This window comes from Hyla sarda, chromosome 4 (genome assembly GCF_029499605.1).
Source record: "Hyla sarda isolate aHylSar1 chromosome 4, aHylSar1.hap1, whole genome shotgun sequence".
Classification (NCBI taxonomy): domain Eukaryota; kingdom Metazoa; phylum Chordata; class Amphibia; order Anura; family Hylidae; genus Hyla; species Hyla sarda.
The window spans coordinates 255,874,795-255,899,641 of record NC_079192.1 but is presented as its reverse complement, the minus strand read 5'-3'; the positions used below and the strand labels follow the sequence as shown (position 1 = coordinate 255,899,641).

At 44.7% G+C, this 24,847-nt stretch overlaps 1 protein-coding gene across 5 annotated transcripts in view; it reads right to left on the bottom strand.

The window, feature by feature from the left end:
• Positions 1-24,847, bottom strand: part of TMEM117 (transmembrane protein 117) — a 283,837-nt gene that overhangs the window by 23,656 nt on the left and 235,334 nt on the right. Inside the window, exon 7 of one of the 5 annotated variants that reach the window (XM_056573971.1) lies at positions 2,681-2,725. The exons of the other annotated variants lie outside the window; for them this stretch is intronic. Within the exon in view, the coding sequence (XP_056429946.1) occupies positions 2,696-2,725 (30 nt within the window). The 3' untranslated portion in view covers positions 2,681-2,695. Of the gene's footprint in view, positions 1-2,680; positions 2,726-24,847 lie in introns of those variants that run through there. 5 annotated transcript variants of the gene reach the window in all.

The window sequence follows — 24,847 nt, the reverse complement described above, 5'->3', positions numbered from 1 at the left end:
CTCATTAGGTGGGAAAAAAACGTGCATAAGTACTGTAAACATCTACTTTCCTATACTGCCTTACAGCAGCACACTCAGGCAGGGATGTAGCAAGACATCCCCGTGGTGGTATAAAGCAGGACAGGAGGCATCCTTCCTTCTGAAGCTCCATGATGAGCTATCTAGGACAGGGGTGTTATAGTTCTTTTCTTTGCAGAGGGCAATTAGGATATTTCTCAGATCATTCACAAGCCATACACAATTATCAACTTAAAAATGAGTCTGTTGGAGCTGTGTATTGTGGCCAGAGCCAACATCTCACAGATATATGTGTTGCATAGAGCTGTGTAATGTAGCATACTGTACAGTAGACTCCCAGGCCAGACACATAGATGGACATTTATCAACGGGTTTAGTCAGGGTTTCTTTACTATAATTGTCGCAAAATTGTCGCAACTGCGACTACATGTTTTTTCGTGCGACAATTTGCATGAAGAACAAGAAAAGCAAGAAAATTCAAACTTGCTTACGTAGTAAATTTTTCAAAATGGATTTGCTTAAGTCGGGTATTTACCAACTGCAACTGCGCAAAAAAAAAAGTTGCAACAAGGTTAAAAATTTACTAAATTTACTCCAGCTCAAACATGGAGCAGAAAAAACTACTACCAAAGTAAAAAAGGAAAAATTGCTTACGTGAAAGAAAATTATAAACAGGCTGAAACAAGTTGATAAATAAGTAAAGAAAAAATTACTAAAAAAAAGAATACATAAGCAAACATTGATAAATGTCCCTCATAATGTACGACCTGGAGAATTATTGCTGACTGCTTACTGACACAGAGTTTGTCAGGCAGAAGCAGAATGTGTTTGGTGCATAGAAAACCAAATTGTGGTGCACTGTGCACCAAAAGCTTTTTGTTTATGCCCAGAAAACCCCTGACAGTATGCATAGACATTGCTTTTTTTTCTGACTTATGTGTGGCTTGGTAGTAGAAGCTAGCCAGTACTAAGCCAAGGCTTTGTGTCAGCCTGTAAAACAGCTAATGCCAATTCCCCTCTTGGTAATAAAGGTCATCTTTCAGATTTTTAGCTTAGATATAAAGGTATCACAGATAGTAAAAATGAGTAACCTGCCCCCAACTAACAGTAGGCAGGCACAAGAAATCCCTGTAGACTCTGCATTGGATGCCTTCTTGCAGTTGAAGATGCCAATTATTTGGGCCAAAGACCACCTTAGAGAAAGCAATGGCAGCTTTACTTTTCATCATACTGGGCATATATTCCTGATTTAGGGCATGAACCAGTTTCCTGTCCATGGGAACCCATCTTGAGACACAACCATATTGAGAGCATGGTTATTGCAACGTCCACATGTGGTTTTGGAGCTCAGATAGTCAGCTTAGATCTTTCTGAAAATGGGCAGTGGAGTCAACCTTATATATTTATATCTATCTATCTATATATATATATATATATATATATATATATATATATATGCTGTGGGGACCTCTTGGAAACATTATTTATAAGCAAAACATTTCCTTTAAAGTGAATATTCTACTTTTAATCTTGATATCAGATAGCTTTATAATGTTTAAATGTGGGAGTAAAGACTGGACAAAATTGGTCTCAGAGGCACTGCTCAAAAATGAAATAAACTCGACCACAAGTGGTGCACAGGACAACAAAGACTATACAACTGGACAACGCATTTCGGCACTTTCATGTTCCGACATCATGAAGATGGAAGAAGTGCATCTGCACGAAACCTACCAGTTTGTAGCCTCTGAGCTTCCCACACTATCCCGGTGATCCACGGTGGCCCTACTATGCTGATCCATTTTATAGCGGTGAGTTGCAGGACTTCTCTTTTTTACTATTATTTTTCGATGTTTAAATTTTCCTAGCACCACCGCTATATTCAGCATTATTATTGAACAGACGTCCACCATAGGACTATGCATGTGTTCATGGTTTTAATTGCATCAATGGTGTTTACGACAGGTGCCTCCCATTGAAGTCTCTTCCTTAGGTCATAAAAATAATATGTATCTTTTAGTTTCATGCATCCCTTTTCTGATGCATTACAACCTGCTCAGTCAGCAATTGCCTATAGCTGTGACATGCACTGTGACTATAGGTACTCTATATAAAAGAGTGAGCAAAGCTCCTCGTAGGGGAGTATTGTTTATGACCCCAATTGTGCAGAAAAGATGAGAAAAAATGGCCACCAGAGGCCGTCTTGCTCACCTTGCTCTGTTGTGTATAATGACACAACATCAGTAAACGCATTCAAGAAGAGATTAGGTGGTGCAGCTTCCCGGCGTCGGCAGCACGAACCTCTGGATGATGTGGCAACACATCTGAGGAAGAGGTTCCAATACCTCGTAACGCATAATGTTGTGGCTAAGAAAAAATATTGCATAAAGTTTCTGACTGGTGGATTGCGCTATCCTACCCGGATTGTTTCTTCACTTCCAGGTTTCTTTTTGCACTGTGACAAGAGGGACCAGCAAGTAAAAGATATGTTACAACTAAACAGCTTCATTAAAGTGACTGTTCTCCTTTTCATCTTGAGACCCCACTTTATTGTTTTCAGATTTTTTTTTTATAATGATAAAAGCTCATCTTTTTCTAAATTACCTACTTTCATTCATGGCCATAAGCATCCTACTCTTATACGTAGTCTGTGAGGACTGGTGCATCTTGAATTTGTTTATGCTTGTTCGTTGGCTGATCGCTGACCCTTAAGCGAGTAAGACATTATTAGGTTATATTTTATTTGACAACTATTTTAGCCATAAAAAAATTATTACCTGACAACCCTGTTGAAATGGGAGTAAAGCTTTGTGTGTTATATTCTTGGATTAGCATGTTAAAGTTCATTAAACCAATTCAAACCATAACTAGTCTGGTCACAGTCATAAGGATCCAGAGAACTAGCTATTTAATAGGGTCCTCATAATGAAGAGTTGAGCTAGCTGTCTCTATTCATGGCTGCAAAGGAACTATGTTTTCTATAGATTGCCTTGTACTAACTATAGATATAATGGCTTTGAATGGTTTTTAAAATATAATTTCAGACGTTGATCTTATAGAGGGGATTTTTGTTGGTTAAATGTATACCAGAGTGTTTACTTGATATCACAGACTGGCAGTGTTAGACTGGGCTACTGTGGTCCCACTGATGAAAGAAATGAGTCCTTAGCTATATAGAGCACTTATAAATGCATTATAAATTTACACACATTCCAGATTGAGAAATAAACAAAATAAACATGATAAAGAAAGAACTCTAAGTTCACCTAATTGTCTTGTATTTTCTGATTAAAGTGTGGCATTTGGAACAAAATGCCACAAAAGTTTGTGTGGATTGTATTAATATTAAAGCAAAAATCCAAGTGCTGTTTGTCTTATACCAGTGGTCCCCAACCCAGTCCCCAAGGCCTACCAACATTTCAAGTTTTTTGGTTACTTGGAATAAAACAGGGAAAAAAATCTAATCCACAGCACAAAAGAAAAAGCTGTATGGTATATTTCTGGTTATGTATCTTGTATCCACTCACAGCAAAACAGTCAGTCATTAATCTCTACAACTTCTGGTGGTGCTCTGCCAAACAGATGCACTGGGGCCTCTAGGATTAAAAAATAATAAAAATTATATAAACATGTTTCTCTAGTATCTGCAATATTTTTTAGGTTGTCACTCTATGGCATTGTGTTAAGGTGATTTGTTTGTTATTACTGTTTTTCACTTTTTGTGCTGCTAGATGCGCTAGCAATTGTGTATATTGGTTGCCATGATGCTGCAGCGTCCATGACGTCTTTAGACAGTGCCAGCGCCACGTCAACCAGGGAGCCAGAATAAGCCTCTGTGAAACGTTGTTGCTCCACGCCATGTTCATTCCCATTGTCCATGAATTAGCATCATCGGAAATCACCTGAGTGTCGCTTTATACTTTTCTACTGTGCATGTGACTAGGGAAAAAAAATCTAATCATGGACTGTGTGCGGGCTTTGATGACTGAGTTGGGGACCTCTGCCTTATACAACAAGAAAGTGATACACCTCAGTATGAAGTGATCCACGATACTGCACCTTCAGACCACACTGTTGGACCACATGGGCATGTTGTCACTAGATCCCATTATTGCCTCATAACCTAGTTACCCTGGGACATCCTACTGTTTCCTGATGAATCAGTTCTGCCTAGTGCTCGTAAACAGCTAAAGTAGTTCTGCATTGTGTGGATGCCAGCAAACATCTGTCCATATCTCAGCTCCCTAGACCCCTACTGTGAGAATTGGTAGACTTTTTAGGTTAGGTTATAATGAAAGCTATTTTTGTGTAAAAACTCACGTTGTACCAAGACTGTAATGGGATATAACCTAAGCTGGCATGTTTATGATTTACATACATTACTTACACTGTCCCAAATCTGATAAGAGACTACATAATTAAATCTCTCAGTCAATTGTTATTCGCTTACACTGCTGCCAGCGTATGTCATGTTTGGAAATTTCACAATGTTTTCTGTGTTATAAATGTAAACCTCGCAGGCATATTGTTCTCAGACACTAAGAATTGTTAAATATTATTAGAAAAGAAGCACACAAGACTCAATGCAGCTATACAAGAAAAGCAGATACTTAAAAAAGAGGCACAAATTTTTAAGTCAATAACACACCCCAATGGCTGTTTGCAGAGCTTGTTAGGCTCCCCCAACAAGACAAGGATGTGTTAAAATAATATAAAAGAGTTGTACAGAACAGCTTATCTGCTCCATAGTATAATTCAATTGCTTCATATACTGCTCTCATAGAGGCTCATAATAAATGAATACACTCAGATGGCCAGAACTCTCTTGACCTGGTATAGGCCTTGAGTGTTGAATAGGGAATTACTAATCCGGAGAGAACTGTCACTGCTCCACAACTGGTGGAGCAGTGGAATTTTATACACATCCATTCATGTTCATAAAAATGTCATCTTGACTGTTTACTAAGGCTGGGTTCACACGAGCAAAAATGTGCGGAATGTCTGCCCAGAAAACACAAGCCGACATTCTGCACATTTGAGTGATCTGGTGGTTGCTAGGACCGATTGGAAATGCAAAGTCTCATAGATGACAGTGTATTTCCAAGCGAAATTCATGTATTCTTTCTGCAAACGCCTGAATAGGGATTTATGTGGCAGAAACATCTGCTGTGAAAATTCTCATGTGCACAGTGCAGCAAAATCCAAGTGAAATGAATTGGACTCTGCTGCAGTGGATTGTCTGTTCGGAATATTCTAGGAGAATATGGCACGGACATTCCGGTATGTGAACATAGCATCACACTGCACCCAATACTGATAGGGTATTAACATAAAAACTAAACACTTTTTAAAATGTTGCCTCTGTAGATGACTTTATAGCCCCTAATACAACTTCTGGAACACAGACAAGTGAAGAAACAAACAAAGGATGTCTCTTTCCCCTTCTTCTGTAACTCAAGTTGTTTGAAACACACATAGAACCCTTACTTGCTATTTACATTTTATAAGTCACACCATTGCATGGTCTCTTTTCCTACATAAGCTTATTAAAATCATCATAACAGCATTTCCTTATTCCGAAAACGGGGGGGGGGGGGGGGGGGGGCGGCCTGTTTTAAAGGGGTATTCCAGCACCTAAAAACTTATTCCCTATCCACAGGTCATAAGTGTCTAATCATGGGGGGTCCAACCACTTGTAATCTCCAGATTAGGGCCCGATAGCAGAGTAAAGCGTGTGCCAACATACTCCTTCATGCAGCGGAGAGAAGCGTGCCCCATTCTGGAAGACAAGGCTTTGGATAGGGGATACATGTGCTGGTATATCCATTTAGTATAGGTGCTCCTGAAACATTTGAGGGGAAAATGTATTATTGGCTTCATGCCAATTGTCTGGTTGAAAAAGCTGCACATTTTTGATTGATGCTTTACTTATAAAACTTGGCTAAAAGGTAGTCCAATCCAAGTCCAATCAACATGTTTCGTATGTATGTGCGATTTAATCATGGTTTAACCACATGATTAAGCAAATCAGAGGGAAAAAAATCTGTTGGATATGGGTCGGTAGATAAACATTTCAACTTTGTTTAAATAAAGTATAACATTTTTAACTTAGCATGTGGACCGTACTCTTCTTCACATGCAGTTACATCATCTCATCTGTGCCCCACTGCCAACCAGTAGCTACTTTTGGAACAGCAATCTGTATTTCTAACTAGTTAAGTCTAGATATTCTTGTGAGGGTGAAGTACAACACTGTCTCAAGGTACGTCCGCCTAACAAAAATTGGTCTTTTATGATAAAAATAGCAATGCTTATTCAATTTACTCTTGAAAGAAATCAATAAAAGAAGCAGCAGGCCAGGGATAAAAATATGGCATGGTTATTTACCCAATGTGAAAAAAAATAAGTCTCTGCTGTTTTGGAACTGTGACCATTGCCCCAGAAAAAAAAAAAATCATGTTTGGCAGTGCTGTCAGCATTTCATCTACTTGTGACTCAAGTATTCCTGTAAATTAGTGACTATGCTTCTCACCATAAGAGAAAAAATATCAAGAGTAATAATTTCTTTTCTGTAGCACCGATTGCAAGACGATGGGGTTAATTAACTAACGTAATCCTGACTCTTTTTTGTCAGGTTTTGTGCCCAAATTGTGTCAGGCGCTGCGTGCGACACAATTTGCGACCCAAAAAAACCCAAAACCCTCCATTTTACAAGAGAAACCAGAAAAGGGTGTGTGGCCACAGGAGAAAGTGGGCGTGGTCCCGACAAAAGGGGCATGTCCACGACAGTTTTGAAAAATCCCAACATATTTACTAAGGTTTCCACAAAAAATGTGGTGGATTTGAGCTAAGGAAAACCAGACAGATCAGAACAGTTGTAAAAAAAGCAAAACGTAGGGAAAAGTGCAAAATGTAGGGAAGCATCAGTAAATATCTTGGGAAAATACCTGTCAGAAATCAAAACCCACAGGGAAAACTACACTCCACTCTTAGTAAATAAACCCCAATGACTTAAACCTATTCAAGTGATATATAGATTAGAGATGAGTGAATCGAAGCAGACGAACCCGAATTCGTTATGAATTTCAGGATTTATTCGATTCACAACGAATGCGAATATCGCCGCAATTCTATTGTGCAAATTGCTTTATAAAACTCAATTTTACAGCATTCCAGGCTCCAGGACACCTAAAAGGCGGATCATGATGTCAGTTCATGGGGCAGGGGATGCTGGGAAGGCGGGAAGGCAAAGCGGGAAGGGAGGTAGGCGGGATGACCCGGAATTACATGCAGGATGCAGCCTATCACCATTTATTGACCCCTGTGATGTCACAGCCCAATATAATTGGCAGCCATTTTGCAGATGCACATTTCATGCCATACACTGCAGAGAGATAGGATGGACTGTGTGTCTCTGTGTGTTACACAGACACGCTGAATTGGTCATCCCGCAGTGTTCCACTGCCAACTGCTAGTCACATCAGCATTGTGGATAGAGAGAAATGCAGTGCTTTGCTTGTTCTCACTGAGAAGGATTTTTACGCCGGCCATTAACCTCCCAGTCACTTTATTCAGAATTTTATCAGAGAGGGGCAGATAACTTTTCAGTGCCTCATACATAACAACAAGCTGCCTTAACTTCATGAACCGTATCACAGGAGGCAGGAATGATTTTTCAGCGCAAACAATGTGTATTTTTTCCACAAGAAATCATCTGCTGCTTATACTAGTCTGTAGATGGTTAATCTATCAAGGGCCTACATACTGTGAAAGTCCAAGCAATAGTACTCACCGGCTGGTGTTTTACAAAAATACAGAGTTTTTAGGCGTATTGTAGCGCATTTTTCTGCCCTCATCAGTGCACACCGCATACCTACATCTAAGTAGTGTACTATTTTGTACCTGTTAATCTGTCAAGGGCCTACATACTGTGAAAGTCCAGCCAAAAATACTCATCGGCTGGTGTACTCAGATACTTTTTTTAAGTGTACTGTAGAGCATTTTTCGGCCCTTATCAGTGCATACCTCACACCTACATTTAAGTAGTGTACTATTTTGTTCCTGATAATCTGTCAAGGGCCTACATACTGTGAAAGGACCGCCAAAAGTGATCACCTGCTGTTGTTCTAGACAAGTACTGTTTTAAGAGTAGTGAAGCATATTGTACTCCCCTCATATACGCACTAAGTATGTCAGGCAGAGAAGTGTCAGGATGTGCACAGAAGAGTGGCAGAGGCCTAAATCCTTTAGGCAGAGGTCACAGCAGACTAGGGGTGAGTGGCAGCAGGAGTCGCAGTGAGAGGCCTGAGCTCCCGTTATCAGCTAGAGGTCGTGTCTCTACCAAAAAAAAACATCTGCCGTTGTCAATTGGTTAGCACGGTCATCCACTTCATCACAAGTGACATCTTTTTTTTTTTTTTAAGTGTTTATTTATATTTTGCAAGTCAGATAACAAACATCACCAAAGGTGAAATACAATAAAACAAAAACAGCCCTGAGGGTCCCAGAGACCGGCTTTAACGTGATAGCCCAAAGCAGAACATATGTCGAGGTGGACCGTTGATTCAACTGGGCACCCCAGAACCCACCAGAGGAGGCCCAACATGAACAGACAAACACGCATACATGCAGACACCCTCCCGGTAGCTACAACCAACCCAGCCCAGACCCCCCCCTCCCTAGAACAAACTACAGTATACTTAGCAGACTATTGGGACCACCTAATCGGAAGGTCCCCAGACACATCTAGCAGAAGCCAGGGAGTCCGAACCCTATAAAACTTCTAAGGGCACTTATGACTCACGTAGAGGGCCTGATATAATGGGACATACTTGTAGACCAAAGTCAGCCAGCGAGACAGCGGGGGAGGGGAAGCATCCTTCCAGGTTATTACCACTACCTTGCGGGCACAGAACAGTAGAAATCGGACATTCCCACACCCCATGTAAAAAGGTAACAGCATCACAGGAACAGCGGAAGCACAGGTCAGACTGAGAAACACCAATATGCTTTAACTTAGACTGGATCAACATATCTCTATTACTGACTACTGTAGAGTAATAAGAGCCCTCAACCTCCTTCCATTGTTCCTCAGACAAATCTGGGATATCAACAACCCATTTATGGAAAGCTTGTGAGAACGGGCTAGGCCCTACAGATTGAAGGAGAGCATAAGCCTGAGTGAGGGGCTTTGAGAGGTCCATAGTGCCCAGGAGTAACTCCACTTCAGAAAATACCACAGCTAAAATGCGCCTGAACTGCATGCTGAAGCTGGAGATACCTGTAGAAAGCATTCCCAAGGATATCATATCATTCCTTCATGTCCAAAAAGGACAAGAAATTCTGACCCTCTCCCAACAAGTGAATCACAAATTTGACTCCATGAGGACCCCATAATCTGTCCGCCTGTAACCCATTTAGGTGAGGTAAATGTACATTCCCCCACAAGGGTGCACAAGGAGACACCAGAGGCTGCGGGAATCTACTGGACACCACGGACCACACTTTAGCTACAGTCTGAAGAGGGAGAGGAAAGGAAGAACGGGAGTGATACCTGTAGAGTGTGTTAGTAAGAGCTTCATATGAACCCATCATCGCTCCAGCAAAGGCCGTTGCCGAATTTGACAGATCCAGATTGATCCATCACACTGCATAAAACCAACTGAGAAGCAAAAAAGTAGTTATAGATGTCAGGGGCAGCCAAACCACCCCTTCGCTTACAAGCCTGGAGAAGAGCCTGACCAAGCCTGGGAGGCTTTCCCTGCCAGTAGAAGGATCCCAGAGCACCACATAGGGTATTAAAATATTTCCTAGGGGAAATAACGGGGGCTAGGTGAAACAGGTAAAGGAATTTAGGGAGATAAATCATTTAAAAGATATTGATCCTGCCAGCCAAGGAGAGGGGAAGTGAGGACCAGGCATTCAGCCTCTCCACAGTAAGAGTGTAGCAGCGGCTCCAAGTTTAGGGGGATATAATCTGTCAGGTGCCCAGTAACCTCCACCCCCAGGAATTGAAAACGGGAAACTACCTGCACCCCTGCCGGGACAGAAACAGGGAGAGGGACTCCTGAGGAGAGGGCCATGAGGGATGACTTATTCCAGTTGACCCGCAAGCCCAAAATTGAGCTAAACCGGTCAAGTAGATCAAAAAGAGACAAAAAGCGAGCCCCCAGTATCCGCAAGATAAACCAGAGTATCGTCCGCATAGAGGGAAACTCTCTCTATAACCGCCTAGGAATATCACAAATAGCATTATCCCTACTTATGGCTGCTGCCAAGGGTTCCATCGCCAGCGCAAAAAGAAAGGGGGATAGCGGGCACCCCTGCCTCATGCCACGACCAAGGAGAAAGGGGGTAGAAACATCTAAGTTAGTATGAATACGGGCCCTAGGACTATTATATAACAAGAGGACCCATGCGCAGAAGCGAGGGCCTAACGCAAATGGAGCCAGGACCTCCCACAAGTAGGGCCATAATGCTAAGTCAAAGGCTTTTTTAGATATCTAAACTAACCACGACATCCAAAGCAAAACCATGACCCACTGCTGCTATGTTATGTTGCAACCGCTTCACATTGACATCAGTAACCCTACACGGCATAAACCCAGTTTGGTCAGGATAAATGATAGCGCCAATGATTCCATGACTTGAAGTGGAGAAGCTTGGCTAGGAATGGACGTGGATGGCACCAGGAGGAGGAGGCCGAGGCGGAACATGATGGGCCCTCTCAATGGAGAAGTAAGGAGAGAAAGTGTCCACAGGAAGAATCTCTTTCAGCCAATGCTCCAGAAACAGCACAGGGTCATTCCCCTCCACCTACATACATCTCTCTTACAGAAGTATCTTATGCTGTGGGTTCAGCTCCACTATTCACTGAGTACGATTTAATGAGGACAGTCAGCATCTACTGCGCATCCAAGAAGGGGAGGAGACATGCGCCACTCCCTCCGCTAGGCGGCCAAGTAGTGATGAGGAGAGTGACGTGGGAGGCGGTGTTGCCAGGGTTCAGGGTCCTGAAGCAGACACTGTTGAGGATGATGAAGCCGATCGCATTTGGGAGCCGGGTGCAGAAGGGGCTTCATCATCATCAGGAGAAGAAAGTTGCAGGTTGCCCTTGAGGCAGCAGTTGAGCCAGCATGGCGGTAGCATGGTTGGCAGTCAGCGTGGTGGCAGAAGGGGAAATTCTGGAGCCAAACGTGCCCAGGAGAGACCACCTGCTTCGCAGCAGCCTACCTTTACGGGAGGTAGTGGAACAGGGGTTCCTGGAGACGGCGGCAGTAGCAGTTAATTAGTGCAGCCTGTTGGTGGGAAAATCAGCTACTCGGCGCTGTGGCAGTTTTTCATCAAGATATGTCGGCAGAAGGTGAAGCATGGCCAGGGCCCAATGTTGGTACCATGGCCCTGCGTCAACACACGCTTCGCCACCATAAAGCGGCCTGGGAGAACTGTGGCCCCGATGTAGTGGTCCAGCCTGCTGCATCACCCAGTGGCCAGACACTTTCTCCTTTAGCCAGCCAAGGCTCCACCACCTCAGCCGAAGGGAGCTGTGTGTCATCCAATCCTTCTGTAGCTCCAGATGCTCCTGCTTCTCCCACTTATAGTCAGCCATTCTGCCAACAATCCATCCGCGAAGCCATTTCAAAGAGACAACAGTATGCACCCACTCATCCAATGGCGCAGAAGTTGAATGTGCTCCTGTCTAAGTTGCTGGTGCTGCAGTCTCTCCCTTTTCAAGTGGTGAACTCTGCACCTTTCAGAGAACTGATGGCTTGTGCCGAGCCGAGGTGGAGAGTACCAAGCAGTCATTTCCTTGCGAAGAAGGCATTACCAGCCCTGCACAATTTTGTGGAAGAGAAGGTGAGCGACAACGTCTGGAGCTATAACTATGTGGTTCCTGCACAGCCACAACCCCAACCTGGACAGGTCCCGCTTCCTCTGCTTCCTCCTCCACGCTGTCAGACCATTTGTCCTGTGACAGTGTGCGACTCCGCCTCCTCATCCTCCACCATGTCCTTAGCCTCCACTGCACGGACAAGTCTCAGTGGCCCTTCAGCATACCATGTATGCGAGCCCCCAGTATCCGCAAGATAAACCAGAGTATCGTCCGCATAGAGGGAAACTCTCTCTATAACCCCCTAGGAATATCACAAATAGCATTATCCCTACTTATGGCTGCTGCCAAGGGTTCCATCGCCAGCGCAAAAAGAAAGGGGGATAGCGGGCACCCCTGCCTCATGCCACGACCAAGGAGAAAGGGGGTAGAAACATCTAAGTTAGTATGAATACGGGCCCTAGGACTATTATATAACAAGAGGACCCATGCGCAGAAGCGAGGGCCTAACGCAAATGGAGCCAGGACCTCCCACAAGTAGGGCCATAATGCTAAGTCAAAGGCTTTTTTAGATATCTAAACTAACCACGACATCCAAAGCAAAACCATGACCCACTGCTGCTATGTTATGTTGCAACCGCTTCACATTGACATCAGTAACCCTACACGGCATAAACCCAGTTTGGTCAGGATAAATGATAGCGCCAATGATTCCATGACTTGAAGTGGAGAAGCTTGGCTAGGAATGGACGTGGATGGCACCAGGAGGAGGAGGCCGAGGCGGAACATGATGGGCCCTCTCAATGGAGAAGTAAGGAGAGAAAGTGTCCACAGGAAGAATCTCTTTCAGCCAATGCTCCAGAAACAGCACAGGGTCATTCCCCTCCACCTACATACATCTCTCTTACAGAAGTATCTTATGCTGTGGGTTCAGCTCCACTATTCACTGAGTACGATTTAATGAGGACAGTCAGCATCTACTGCGCATCCAAGAAGGGGAGGAGACATGCGCCACTCCCTCCGCTAGGCGGCCAAGTAGTGATGAGGAGAGTGACGTGGGAGGCGGTGTTGCCAGGGTTCAGGGTCCTGAAGCAGACACTGTTGAGGATGATGAAGCCGATCGCATTTGGGAGCCGGGTGCAGAAGGGGCTTCATCATCATCAGGAGAAGAAAGTTGCAGGTTGCCCTTGAGGCAGCAGTTGAGCCAGCATGGCGGTAGCATGGTTGGCAGTCAGCGTGGTGGCAGAAGGGGAAATTCTGGAGCCAAACGTGCCCAGGAGAGACCACCTGCTTCGCAGCAGCCTACCTTTACGGGAGGTAGTGGAACAGGGGTTCCTGGAGACGGCGGCAGTAGCAGTTAATTAGTGCAGCCTGTTGGTGGGAAAATCAGCTACTCGGCGCTGTGGCAGTTTTTCATCAAGATATGTCGGCAGAAGGTGAAGCATGGCCAGGGCCCAATGTTGGTACCATGGCCCTGCGTCAACACACGCTTCGCCACCATAAAGCGGCCTGGGAGAACTGTGGCCCCGATGTAGTGGTCCAGCCTGCTGCATCACCCAGTGGCCAGACACTTTCTCCTTTAGCCAGCCAAGGCTCCACCACCTCAGCCGAAGGGAGCTGTGTGTCATCCAATCCTTCTGTAGCTCCAGATGCTCCTGCTTCTCCCACTTATAGTCAGCCATTCTGCCAACAATCCATCCGCGAAGCCATTTCAAAGAGACAACAGTATGCACCCACTCATCCAATGGCGCAGAAGTTGAATGTGCTCCTGTCTAAGTTGCTGGTGCTGCAGTCTCTCCCTTTTCAAGTGGTGAACTCTGCACCTTTCAGAGAACTGATGGCTTGTGCCGAGCCGAGGTGGAGAGTACCAAGCAGTCATTTCCTTGCGAAGAAGGCATTACCAGCCCTGCACAATTTTGTGGAAGAGAAGGTGAGCGACAACGTCTGGAGCTATAACTATGTGGTTCCTGCACAGCCACAACCCCAACCTGGACAGGTCCCGCTTCCTCTGCTTCCTCCTCCACGCTGTCAGACCATTTGTCCTGTGACAGTGTGCGACTCCGCCTCCTCATCCTCCACCATGTCCTTAGCCTCCACTGCACGGACAAGTCTCAGTGGCCCTTCAGCATACCATGTATGCAGGGCACGGCAGTGTCACGATGTTCTTCACATGGTTTACCTTGGCGAAAAGAGTCACACAGGCGAGGAACTGTTAAAATTAATTTGTAAAGAAATCAGAGCATGGCTCACTCCACAAAATCTGGATATAGGAACCATGGTGACCGACAACGGGAAGGACATCTTGGCAAGGCTACGACAAGGAAGGGTGAAACTTGCACCCTGCATGGCACACGTGTTGTCTGGTTGTCAAGCGGTTCCTGAAGTGTACCCCCCATTTTCAAGACATCCTAAGAATGGGAAGGACACTTTGCATGCACTTCAGCCACTCGTACACTGCAAAGCACACCCTCCTTGAGCTGCAGCGTCAGAATGGTATCCCCCAACATAGTCTGATTTGTGATGTTTCCACACGTTGGAATTTCACCCTGCATATGTTGGACCGTCTGTACGAACAGAGAAAAGCACTCACTAATTTCTTGATGATCCAAGCGGATATGGGTAATCTCATGTGTAACGTCAATGTGAACCAGTCGCAGCTCATACGTGACACCTGCCGTTTGCTCAGGCACTTTGAGGAAGCCACATTATACGTAATTCACCAGGATTACGGGATGAACAACGTCATTCCACTGCTTTATATCCGACAACAAGAGTTGGAAACGATGGCTGCTCAGGGCAATGGAGACGTTGCGCCTACATCTCACGGCCACATGAGCCCTGTGGGGGCTGAACTGGAGGAGGAGGATGAGGGGCACAGTGGAGCACAGTTTAGGTTTGATGAGATGGGTTATGTTTCTAGTCATCTAACAGGAGAGGAGGAGCATGATGAAATAGAGGAGCTAGAGGGTTATGAGGAAGGCGAGACAGAGGACCCAGACACACCGTAGCAGTATGCAGTGGAGATGGAGGCAGGGAGTCCCTCAGAGTCACTTACACAAATGGCACGATGCATGCTCACTTGCTTGCCTGGTGACAGCCAAATTGTCACCATTCAGCAGCGGGATGACTTTGGGGTCTCCACCTTATTTGACCCTCGCTACCGGCACAAAATGGTGGCCTTTTTTACACCCACTGAGAGGGAGGACAAACTGACCTACTACAAGAGATCCTACGTAGTCAGTTGGCTGATGCCTATCGGCGCCATCGTCCATCCACTAGCCGGTCTTACTCGGGGGGCCCTCTGCGCTCACCTTCCACTGCCATGGCTGCTGGGGAGGGGGGGTGGCAGGAGCAGTACCAGCTCCATCAGCAGCAGCCTGAGTCTATGGTCGCTGATGAGAACCTTTCTTCACCGTGAAGCAACTCATGAGCAGCAGGTAGACATGGAGCAGGACCTGAACCAGCAGGTGGTGGCATACCTTGACATGCCCATGCCAACACACCTTGAAGATCCGCTGGACTTCTGGGTAGCCAAACTTGATTTGTGGCAGCAACTTGCAGAGTTTGCCCTGGAAAAGCTGTCTCACCCAGCCAGTAGTGTGGCATCAGAGCGGGTGTTTAGTGCGGCGGGGGCCATAGTCACCTCAAGGAGAACTCGTCTGTCCACGAAAAATGTGAAGAGACTGACCTTTGTGAAGATGAATCAGACATGGATCAACCAGGATTTCCAACCACCAATGCCAGATGCATCAGAATAGGTTGATCATGGTGCTACAGCAACACTTCACAAATATGGATAGTGCCAAACAGATTTAAGGCACTGCTCCCCAGTTACAAACATTCCAGCCACCTTCATCACCGGGTACTGGTATTGCCACCCACCGCACCACTCGCATCACTGTCACCGGGTCACTTTCAGGACTCCTGATGCTGATGCTGCCACCTCCAAGCTGTTTCATTCAGCCACTATTTGGTCTCCTTATGCTTCTGCCAACTCCAGGCTGTGCCATTCAGCCACTATATGGTCTCCTCATGCCTTGGCCAATTCCAGGCCGGACCAATCAGACACTACATAGTCTCCTTATGCTTTCCCCACCTCCAGGCTGTGTCATTCAGACAATATATTGATTTCTGATGCTGCTGGGACTGTCTTGGATATTACAATTTTTTTATGTTAGCACTAGCAAACATACATGCTCAATCGAGATTTCAACATTGATCTTTTAATGTTAGGGGTTGTGAAGCCCTCTTATGTACGCATCCTGCTGCCTGCTCTAGGCTTTGTGTTTCAGCAACTATATGGTTTAGTGATGCTGCTGGGCCTGTGCCAAAACATTTTTGAGGTTAGCACTAACTAGCATACATCTTGTATACATATTTTAACATTAACATTTTAATTTTAGGGGTTGTGTAGCCCACTTGTAAACTCATGCTGATGCCACCTCCAGGTTCTGTCAGTGTACTTCCATGTAACATGTGACTCCTTGTTAGATTTGTCCCTTTGTACCCACACGTCGGGGCCAGGGACACTAAAACTTGGGAATTAAAAGTTCAATTTCAAAATCCTTAATTTAAATTTCAAAATCTGAAATGTAAATAAAAAAATCATACATTTCAATGGTCTCCTCATACTTATGCCAACTCCAGGCTGTGTCATTCAGGCAATATATGGTTTACTGATACTGCTGCTGTGCCTTGGTCTGGGAATAAAAAAATTGTTATGGTAGGAAGAACTAGCTATCCAAAATCTTAATTTAAATTTCTAAAATTCTTCAGTTTTTTCTTTGGTATTGTGAAGCCCTGGGGTCTCCTCATGCTTCAACCAACTCCAAGCTGTGTCATTCATGCAATGTATACTCTCCCAACATTATTGCCATGTTGATACCAGACCAGAAGTAAAAGGAATATTGCCAAGGACTAGCAGAAACAGGGAACTGTGGATACCGACCACTGGCTGTTGGAATTGACTGACTATCCCAGGTGGTAGATTGACCATTTTCAAGTTCCTCAGTTCCAGTAGGCATTAAGTCGTTCATTGTTTGTTGTGGTTCATCAGTTGCAGAATTAAGTTGTATCATCTTTTCCTGTTCCTCCGATGAGCTAATGTCACTGGAAAACACAATACTCATATTGTCATTTAATGAAGGATCCTTTTCTTCAGAGAACGTATCTATCATTTTATTATTTTGAATGTCAGGTGGTATTCTGACAATTTTTGTGAAGCCCTGGGGTCTCCTCATGCTTCAGCCAACTCCAGGCTATGCCATTCAGACACTATATGGTCTCCTCCTACTGTTACAACCTGCGCATTGGCTGCACATGTGGGCCGCGAGCGCACTGTCCCTGTTCCCGGCGGGGCCGGGATTCGCATTGCGGGACGCATGCGAGTCCCGGCCCGTCACTTACCTCCTTCCCCTGCTGCCTCCTCCACTGTTTCTCAGCTCCAGGGCGTGTGTCCCCGTCTCCTAAGGGTGCGCGCACGCTGGTGCTCTGAGATTTAAAGGGCCAGTACGCCCATAATTAGTAACACCTGAAGAGCACATTATAAAGTTGTTGCACCTCCCACACCCCCCTACCGGATCTTCAGTGCTCATTGCCTAAGAGAAAGTGTTCCCATAGCCTGTTTTGCCTACCCATGTTTCCAGACCCTCCTGCTATGTTGACTAGGCCTCTGCCTCATCCTCCTGTACCTCGCCTTGCCCAGTACCTGTGTGGTTGAGCTGTGTCTGGGGGTAGCGACCTGGGTGTCGCCTGCCGCTGCAGATCCATCCTGCTTTGCGGCGGGCTCTGGTGAAGACCAGCGGCACCTTAGACTCTGCTCCCCGATACGGTCCGAGTCATCAGCCACACATGTAGAGGATCCACTACCAGCTCCGTGACATACGCATCCATGTAAGTGACACCTACTGATGCCACCTCCAGGCTCTGTCATTGTGCTGACATGTGACTCCCTGTTAAATTAGGGTTAGATTAGGTCCTTCGTACCCACACGCCGGGGCCCGGGCCACTAAAACTTGGGAGTTAAAAGTTCCATTTCAAAATCCTCAATTTCAATTTAAAAATCGTAGATTTCTATTTAAAATTCTTGCATTTCAATGGTCTCCTCATGCTTCAGCCACCTTCAGGATGTACCATTCAGACACTACATGGGCTCCTTATGCTTTCCCCACCTCCAGGCTGTGTCATTTAGCCAATATATCATTTTCTGATGCTACTGGGACTGGGATATTAACTCCAAATATGTTCTGGTAGCACTAGCCAACATGAATGCTTAATTGAGATTTCAAGCTTGTTCTTTCAATGTAATGAATCCCTCTTGGGTACTGCTGATGCCTGCTCCTGACTGCTCCTGTGTCTTTCAGGAATTACTTGGCTTACTGATGCTTCTGGGCTTGGGCCTTACATTTTTGGATGTTTAGCACGAGCTAAATACATGCTTAATAGAAATGTCAACATTGATCTTTCAGTGTAAGGGGTTATGTAACCCTCGGGTGTACTGCTGATACCTGCTCCTGACTGTGTGTTTCAGGAACTACTTGGCTTACTGATGCTGCTGGGCTTAGGCCTTACATTTTTGGATGGTAGCACTAGCTAACATGCATCTTTAATAGAGTTTTTAACATTCACCTTTTAATGTTAGGGGTTGTGAATACCTCTTGTGTACTCATGCTGCTGCCTGCTCCTGAATGTGTCATATAGCAGCTACATCGTTTAGGGATGCTGCTGAGCCTAGGACATTACCTATATATATGTTTATGGTAGCACTAGGTACCATACATCTTCAACTGAAATTTCAAAATTCTTCTTTTATTATTAGAGATTGTGAGGCCCTATTGTCTCCTCATCTGCTGCCAACTCCAGGCTGTGCCATTCAGCCACTATATGGTCTCCTCATGCTGCAAACACCTCCACACTGTGTCAATCAGCCACTATATGGTCTTCTCATGCTTCAGCCTCATCCAAGCTGTGTCATTCAGCCACTATATGGTCTCCTCATGCTGCCAACACCTCCACGCTGTGTCATTCAGCCACTATATTGTCTCCTCATGCTGCCAAAACCTCCACGCTGTGTCATTCAGCCACTATATGGTCCCCTCATACTGATGACACCTCGTCATTCTAAAAGCGATACCAGTAATCTGCATGTTATTCTGAATAACAGTATTATTTCACTACCCCAGCACACTCCATAACACAGCAAAGTGTTCTACACCCCTATTGAGGGTCCGAAAAATTTGCCGAATCAAATTTTTCAAAAGTTCGCTCATCTCTAATATAGATGATACATAGAGTAAACATGAGGCTTGAAAGAATTAATCATTGGGTAGTCTGGAAGACAGACTTACGAAAGACAGTCTATTTACTGACATTTTTTTATCAAATACGTTTTTATTATTAAGGAATATTTAAAACCAATATTTCTCAAGAATATAAATATTTACCCCTATTCGGACATGCATGGTACCTTATCATGAGTAAAAATGTTAAACATAACCTTTATGTTATTTGCTGGAGATTATATGTGCTGATTTTATTTCCGACAGGAGGCTCCTAATCAAGTGCACATATTTCTCTTTACTGAGACTCCCAGCAGCGAAAAGGTTAACCCCTTAAGGACCCAGCCATTTTACACCTTAGGACCCAGCCATTTTTTGAACATCTGACCACTGTCACTTTAAACATTAATAACTCTGGAATGCTTTTAGTTATCATTCTGATTCCGAGATTGTTTTTTCGTGACATATTCTACTTTAACATAGTGGTAACATTTTAACATTTTAGCAACAACTTGCATCCTTTCTTGGTGAAAAATTTGAAAATTTGATGAAAAATTAGAAAATTTGGCATTTTTCTAACTTTGAAGCTCTCTGCTTGTAAGGAAAATGGATATTCCAGAAATAAATTTTTTATTCACATATACAATATGTCTACTTTATGTTTGCATCATAAAATTGACGTGTTTTTACTTTTGGAAGACACCAGAGGGCTTCAAAGTTCAGCAGCAATTTTCCAATTTTTCACAAAATTTTCAAACTCACTATTTTTCAGGGACCAGTTCAGGTTTGAAGTGGATTTGAAGGGTCTTCATCTTAGAAATACCCCACAAATGACCCCATTATAAAAACTACACCCCCCAAAGTATTCAAAATGACAGTCAGCGTTTTAACCCTTTAGGTGTTTCACAGGAATAGCAGCAAAGTGAAGGAGAAAATTCACAATCTTCATTTTTTACACTTGCATATTCTTGTAGACCCAATTTTAGAATTTTTACAAGGGGTAAAAGGAGAAAATGTATACTTATTTTTGTAGCCCAATTTCTCTCGAGTAAGCACATACCTCATATGTCTATGTAAAGTGTTCGGCAGGCGCAGTAGAGGGCTCAGAAGCGAAGGAGCGACAAGGGGATTTTGGAGAGTACGTTTTTCTGAAATGGTTTTTGGGGGGCATGTTGCATTTAGGAAGCCCCTATGGTGCCAGAACAGCAAAAACACATGGCATACATTTTGGAAACTAGACCCCTTGAGGAACGTAACAAGGAATTAAGTGAGCCTTAATACCCCACAGGGGTTTCACGACTTTTGCATTCGTAAAAAAAAAGAAAAAATTCACTAAAATGTGTGTTTCCCCCCAAATTTCCCATTTTTGCAAGGGTTAATAGCAGAAAATACCCCCCAACATTTGTAACCCCATCTCTTCTGAGTATGGAGGTACCCCATAAGTTGACCTGAAGTGCACTACGGGCGAACTACAATTCTCAGAAGAGAAGGAGTCATATTTGGCTTTTTGAGAGCAAATTTTGCTTGGAGGGCATGTTACATTTAGGAAGCCCCTATGGTGCCAGGACAGCAAAATAACCCCCACATGGCTTACCATTTTGGAAACTAGAACCCTTGAGGAACGTAACAAGGGGTACAATGAGCATTTATCCTCCACTGGTGTCTGTCAGATCTTTGGAACAGTGGGCTGTACAAAATTTTTAATTTGCACAGCCCACTGTTCCAAAGATCTGTCAGACACCAGTGGGGTGTGAATTCTCACTGCACCCCTCATTACATTCCGTGAGGGGTGTAATTTCCGAAATGGGGTCACATGTGGGGTTTTGTTTTTTTTGCGTTTGTCAAAACCGCTGTAACAATCAGCCACCCCTGTGCAAATCACCTCAAATGTACATGGTGCACTCTCCCTTCTGGGCCTTGTTGTGCGCCCCCAGAGCACTTTGCGCCCACATATGGGGTATCTCCGTAGTCGGGAGAAATTGCATTACAAATTTTGGGGGGCTTTTTTCCCTTTTACCTCTTGTCAAAATGAAAAGTATAGGGCAACACCAGCATGTTAGTGTAAAAAATTTATTTTTTTACACTAGCATGCTGGTGTAGACCCCAACTTCACCTTTTCATAAGAGGTGAACGGAGAAAAAGCCCCCCAAAATTAGTTAGGCAATTTCTCCCCAGTACGGCGATACCCCCTATGTGGCCCTAAACTGTTGCCTTGAAATACAACAGGGCTCCGAAGTGAGAGCGCCATGTTCATTGAGGCCTGAATTAGGGATTTGCATAGGGGTGGACATAGGGGTATTCTACGCCAGTGATTCCCAAACAGGGTGCCTCCAGCTGTTGCAAAACTCCCAGCATGCTTGGACAGTCAACGGCTGTGGCAATACAGGGAGTTGTTGTTTTGCAACAGCTGGAGGCTCCATTTTGGAAACAGTGGCGTACCAGACGTTTTTCATTTTTATTGGGGAGGGGAGGGGGGCTGTGCAGGGGTATGTGTATATGTAGTGTTTTTTACTTTTTATTTTGTGTTCGTGTAGTGTAGTGCTTTTAGGGTACAGTCACACGGGCGGGGAATTACAGCGAGTTTCCCGCTGTGAGTTTGAGCTGCTGCGCAAAATTAGCTGCATCGCAAACTTAAAGCCTGATACTCACTGTAAGCTCCCTGCCCATGTGAATGTACCCTGTACATTCACAGGGGGGTGAGACCTCCAGCTGTGGCAAAACTACAACTCCCAGCATGCACAGTCTATCAGTGCATGCTGGTAGTTATAGTTTTGCAACAGCTGGAGGCACACGGGTTGGGAAACACTGAGTTATGAAACAGACAATGTTTCCCAACCAGTGTGCCTCCAGTTGTTGCAAAACCACAACTCCCAAACATTCTCAGCCATGCTGGAAGTAGTAGTTTGGCAACATCTTGGAGTTGTAGTTTTGCAACATCTGGAGGACTACAGTTTGCAGACCACTAATACAGTGGTTCCCAATCTGTGCCCTTCCAGATGTTGCAAAACTACAACTCCCGGTATGCCAAATCTGTCCAGGCATTCTGGGAGTTGTAGTTCTGCAACATCTGAAGGGCCAGATGTTACAGAACTACAACTCCCAGCATGCCTGGACAGTCTGGGCATGCAGAGGATGTGTAGTTTTGCAACATCTTGAAGGGCACAGTGGTCTCCAAACTGTGGACCTCCAGATGTTGCAAAACTGCAACTCCCAGCATGCCCAAACGTCAAGGTCTGTCTGGGCATGCTGGGAGATGTAGTGTAAGGGGACAAGATGGAGCAGTCCAGATCGCTTTACGGCGATCTGGACTGCTGCAAAGGTCCCGCGATGCTGCTTAAGATCCACTCACCTGTCGCCACCACCGCCGTCTCCGCCGCCGGGATCCGGGTCTTCAGGGACGAAGTAAGTACCAGGGCCGGTCCCCAGCACTTCCCCGTCCCCCGCCGCGCCCTCCTGTTCTCTCCGGACTTCCAGGGGTCAGGCAGGGCGGGAGGAAGTAACCGCCCCCCCCCCCCCTGCTAACCGAGGAATCGCAGGGGATAGGAGGAGGTGGCAGGCTTGCCACCTCACTCCTATACTTTAGCATGGTCTGTGGCTGTCTGTGACAACCGGGATCATGCAAAATTTCCAGGCGGTCGAGTCCCAGAGACCCGATCAGCCCGGTATCGCCGCAGATCGCTGTTGTGATTTCAGCATGGCCCCCCTCGGCATTTGCCCTGGATGCCTGCTGAACGATTTCAGCAGGCATGCCGTTCCAATCTCCGCCCGGCGAGACCGGAATGACTCAGGACGTATGCATACGTCCTGGGTCCTTAAGTACCAGGGTCCAAAGACGTATGCATACGTCTTGGGTCCTGAACAGGTTAAAGGGATACTCCGGTGGAAAACAATTTTTTTTTTTAAATCAACTGGTGCCAGAAAGTTAAACAGATTTGTAAATTACTTCTATTAAAAAATCTTAATCCTTCCAGCACTTATTATCTGCTGCATACTACAGAGGAAAAACTTTTCTTTTTGTAACACAGAGCTCTCTGCTGACATCACGAGCATAGTGCCCTATGCTGACATCTTTGTCCATTTTAGGAACTGTCTAGAGCAGCATATGTTTGCTATGGGGATTTTTTCCTACTCTGGTCAGTTCCTAAAATGGACAGAGATGTCATCAGAGAGCACTGTGCTCGTGATGTCAGCAGAGAGCGGGAAAAACGCTTCTCCCAAGATCTAGATCTCTCTCACAGCAAAAGGGCATAAATGTCATGGTAAATACGCTAAAAAACAGTATTTTTGTAAAGACGACCATAAAACCCTCAAGGCTAAGTCTTCTCTTGATAGGATAGGTCAAGACACTTATGAAACACCAAAGAAAACCAGTGGCTTTAAACCATCTGCTTCACATATGCAGACCAGACCCTCTGTCCGAAGGAAGAATCTGTTGTTCTTACTAAGAAAACCCAAAAAAGGGCAAAACCAGACTCATATGTGATATCTTCTTCTGATTCTGACATATCACACTTTAATGCATCCATTAATGATGATGATGATTTTGATGAGGGTGAAATTCCTGATTAATATTTCTAATGCTGACAATCCTTAACCTGCCATTCTGGACAGTCAATGTAACCCCTTTTTCGATACAGATTTAAATCACTCACCCCAGATCCTCTGACTGGTTTCCTCACCCGAAAATATCTAAATATCTCACTACTAGGATTAAAAACTCCTTAGACAGGTCTGCCCGTAACAAACTCTGTGCAGGGTGCCCTTGACCAAATCTTCCGCAAAGTTTTTCCCCGGAGAGTTTTTGGGAGGGCCAGAAAAAGGACGGAGAAGATTTTCCGGCCGCTCTACCTCATCCAGAGGTTATTAAAGAGGCTCATTCAATCAAAAAAGACCCCACTATGGTGCCCCCTTCTTACCAACCAGCACCATTTTTTCCCACCAGATCTAGACCATGGAGGTCTAGAGGAACACAAGGATTCCCCAGATCCAGATCATCTACAGGTAAGTCCTTCTCCTCTATTTTCTTCCCTTCTTCCGCTAGGCGGAAGATTCAAGTATTTTTTTCCAAACTTGGGCATTCATAACCTCAGAATCGTGGATTCTCAACACCATCTCAGGTTACATGAGAGAATTTCTGTCTCCCCCTCTACAAACTTCTTTCCCTCCTCCGATTCATTTTTCTCTCTAGACAAGAGTCTGATAGATCAAGAAATAGCAGACCTTTCGTTGAAACATGCCATTAATCAAGTCCCTCTACATTCTCCAGGTTTTCTCAGCAACATTTTCTTAGTAAAGAAAAAAGACGTTGGACAGAGACCTGTGATCAATCTTCACTACCTCTACGTATCCATCTCCTAAGGGATCTTCTATTCCAAAACGACTTGCTTGTGAAAGTAGACTTCAAAGAAGCTTACCTCACTGTTCCTATCCACCACTCACATCAACCTTATCTTCAGTTCTTATGGAAGAACCGGAAATGGCAATTCACTTGCCTCCCTTTCGGTCTCTCTTCAGCCCCATGGTGTTTCAACAAACTGCTAAAACAAGTCGTGTCACTTTTAAGAAGTCGAGGTGTCCGTCTTATCATATACTTAGACGACATTCTCATTATGGCTCAATCAGAAACATTGATTTATTGCCATCTCCGATGGACATTGTCCCTTCTAACCAACTTAGGTTTTTCAATCAACCTCAAGAAATCTATATTGACCCCCTCAAGGGA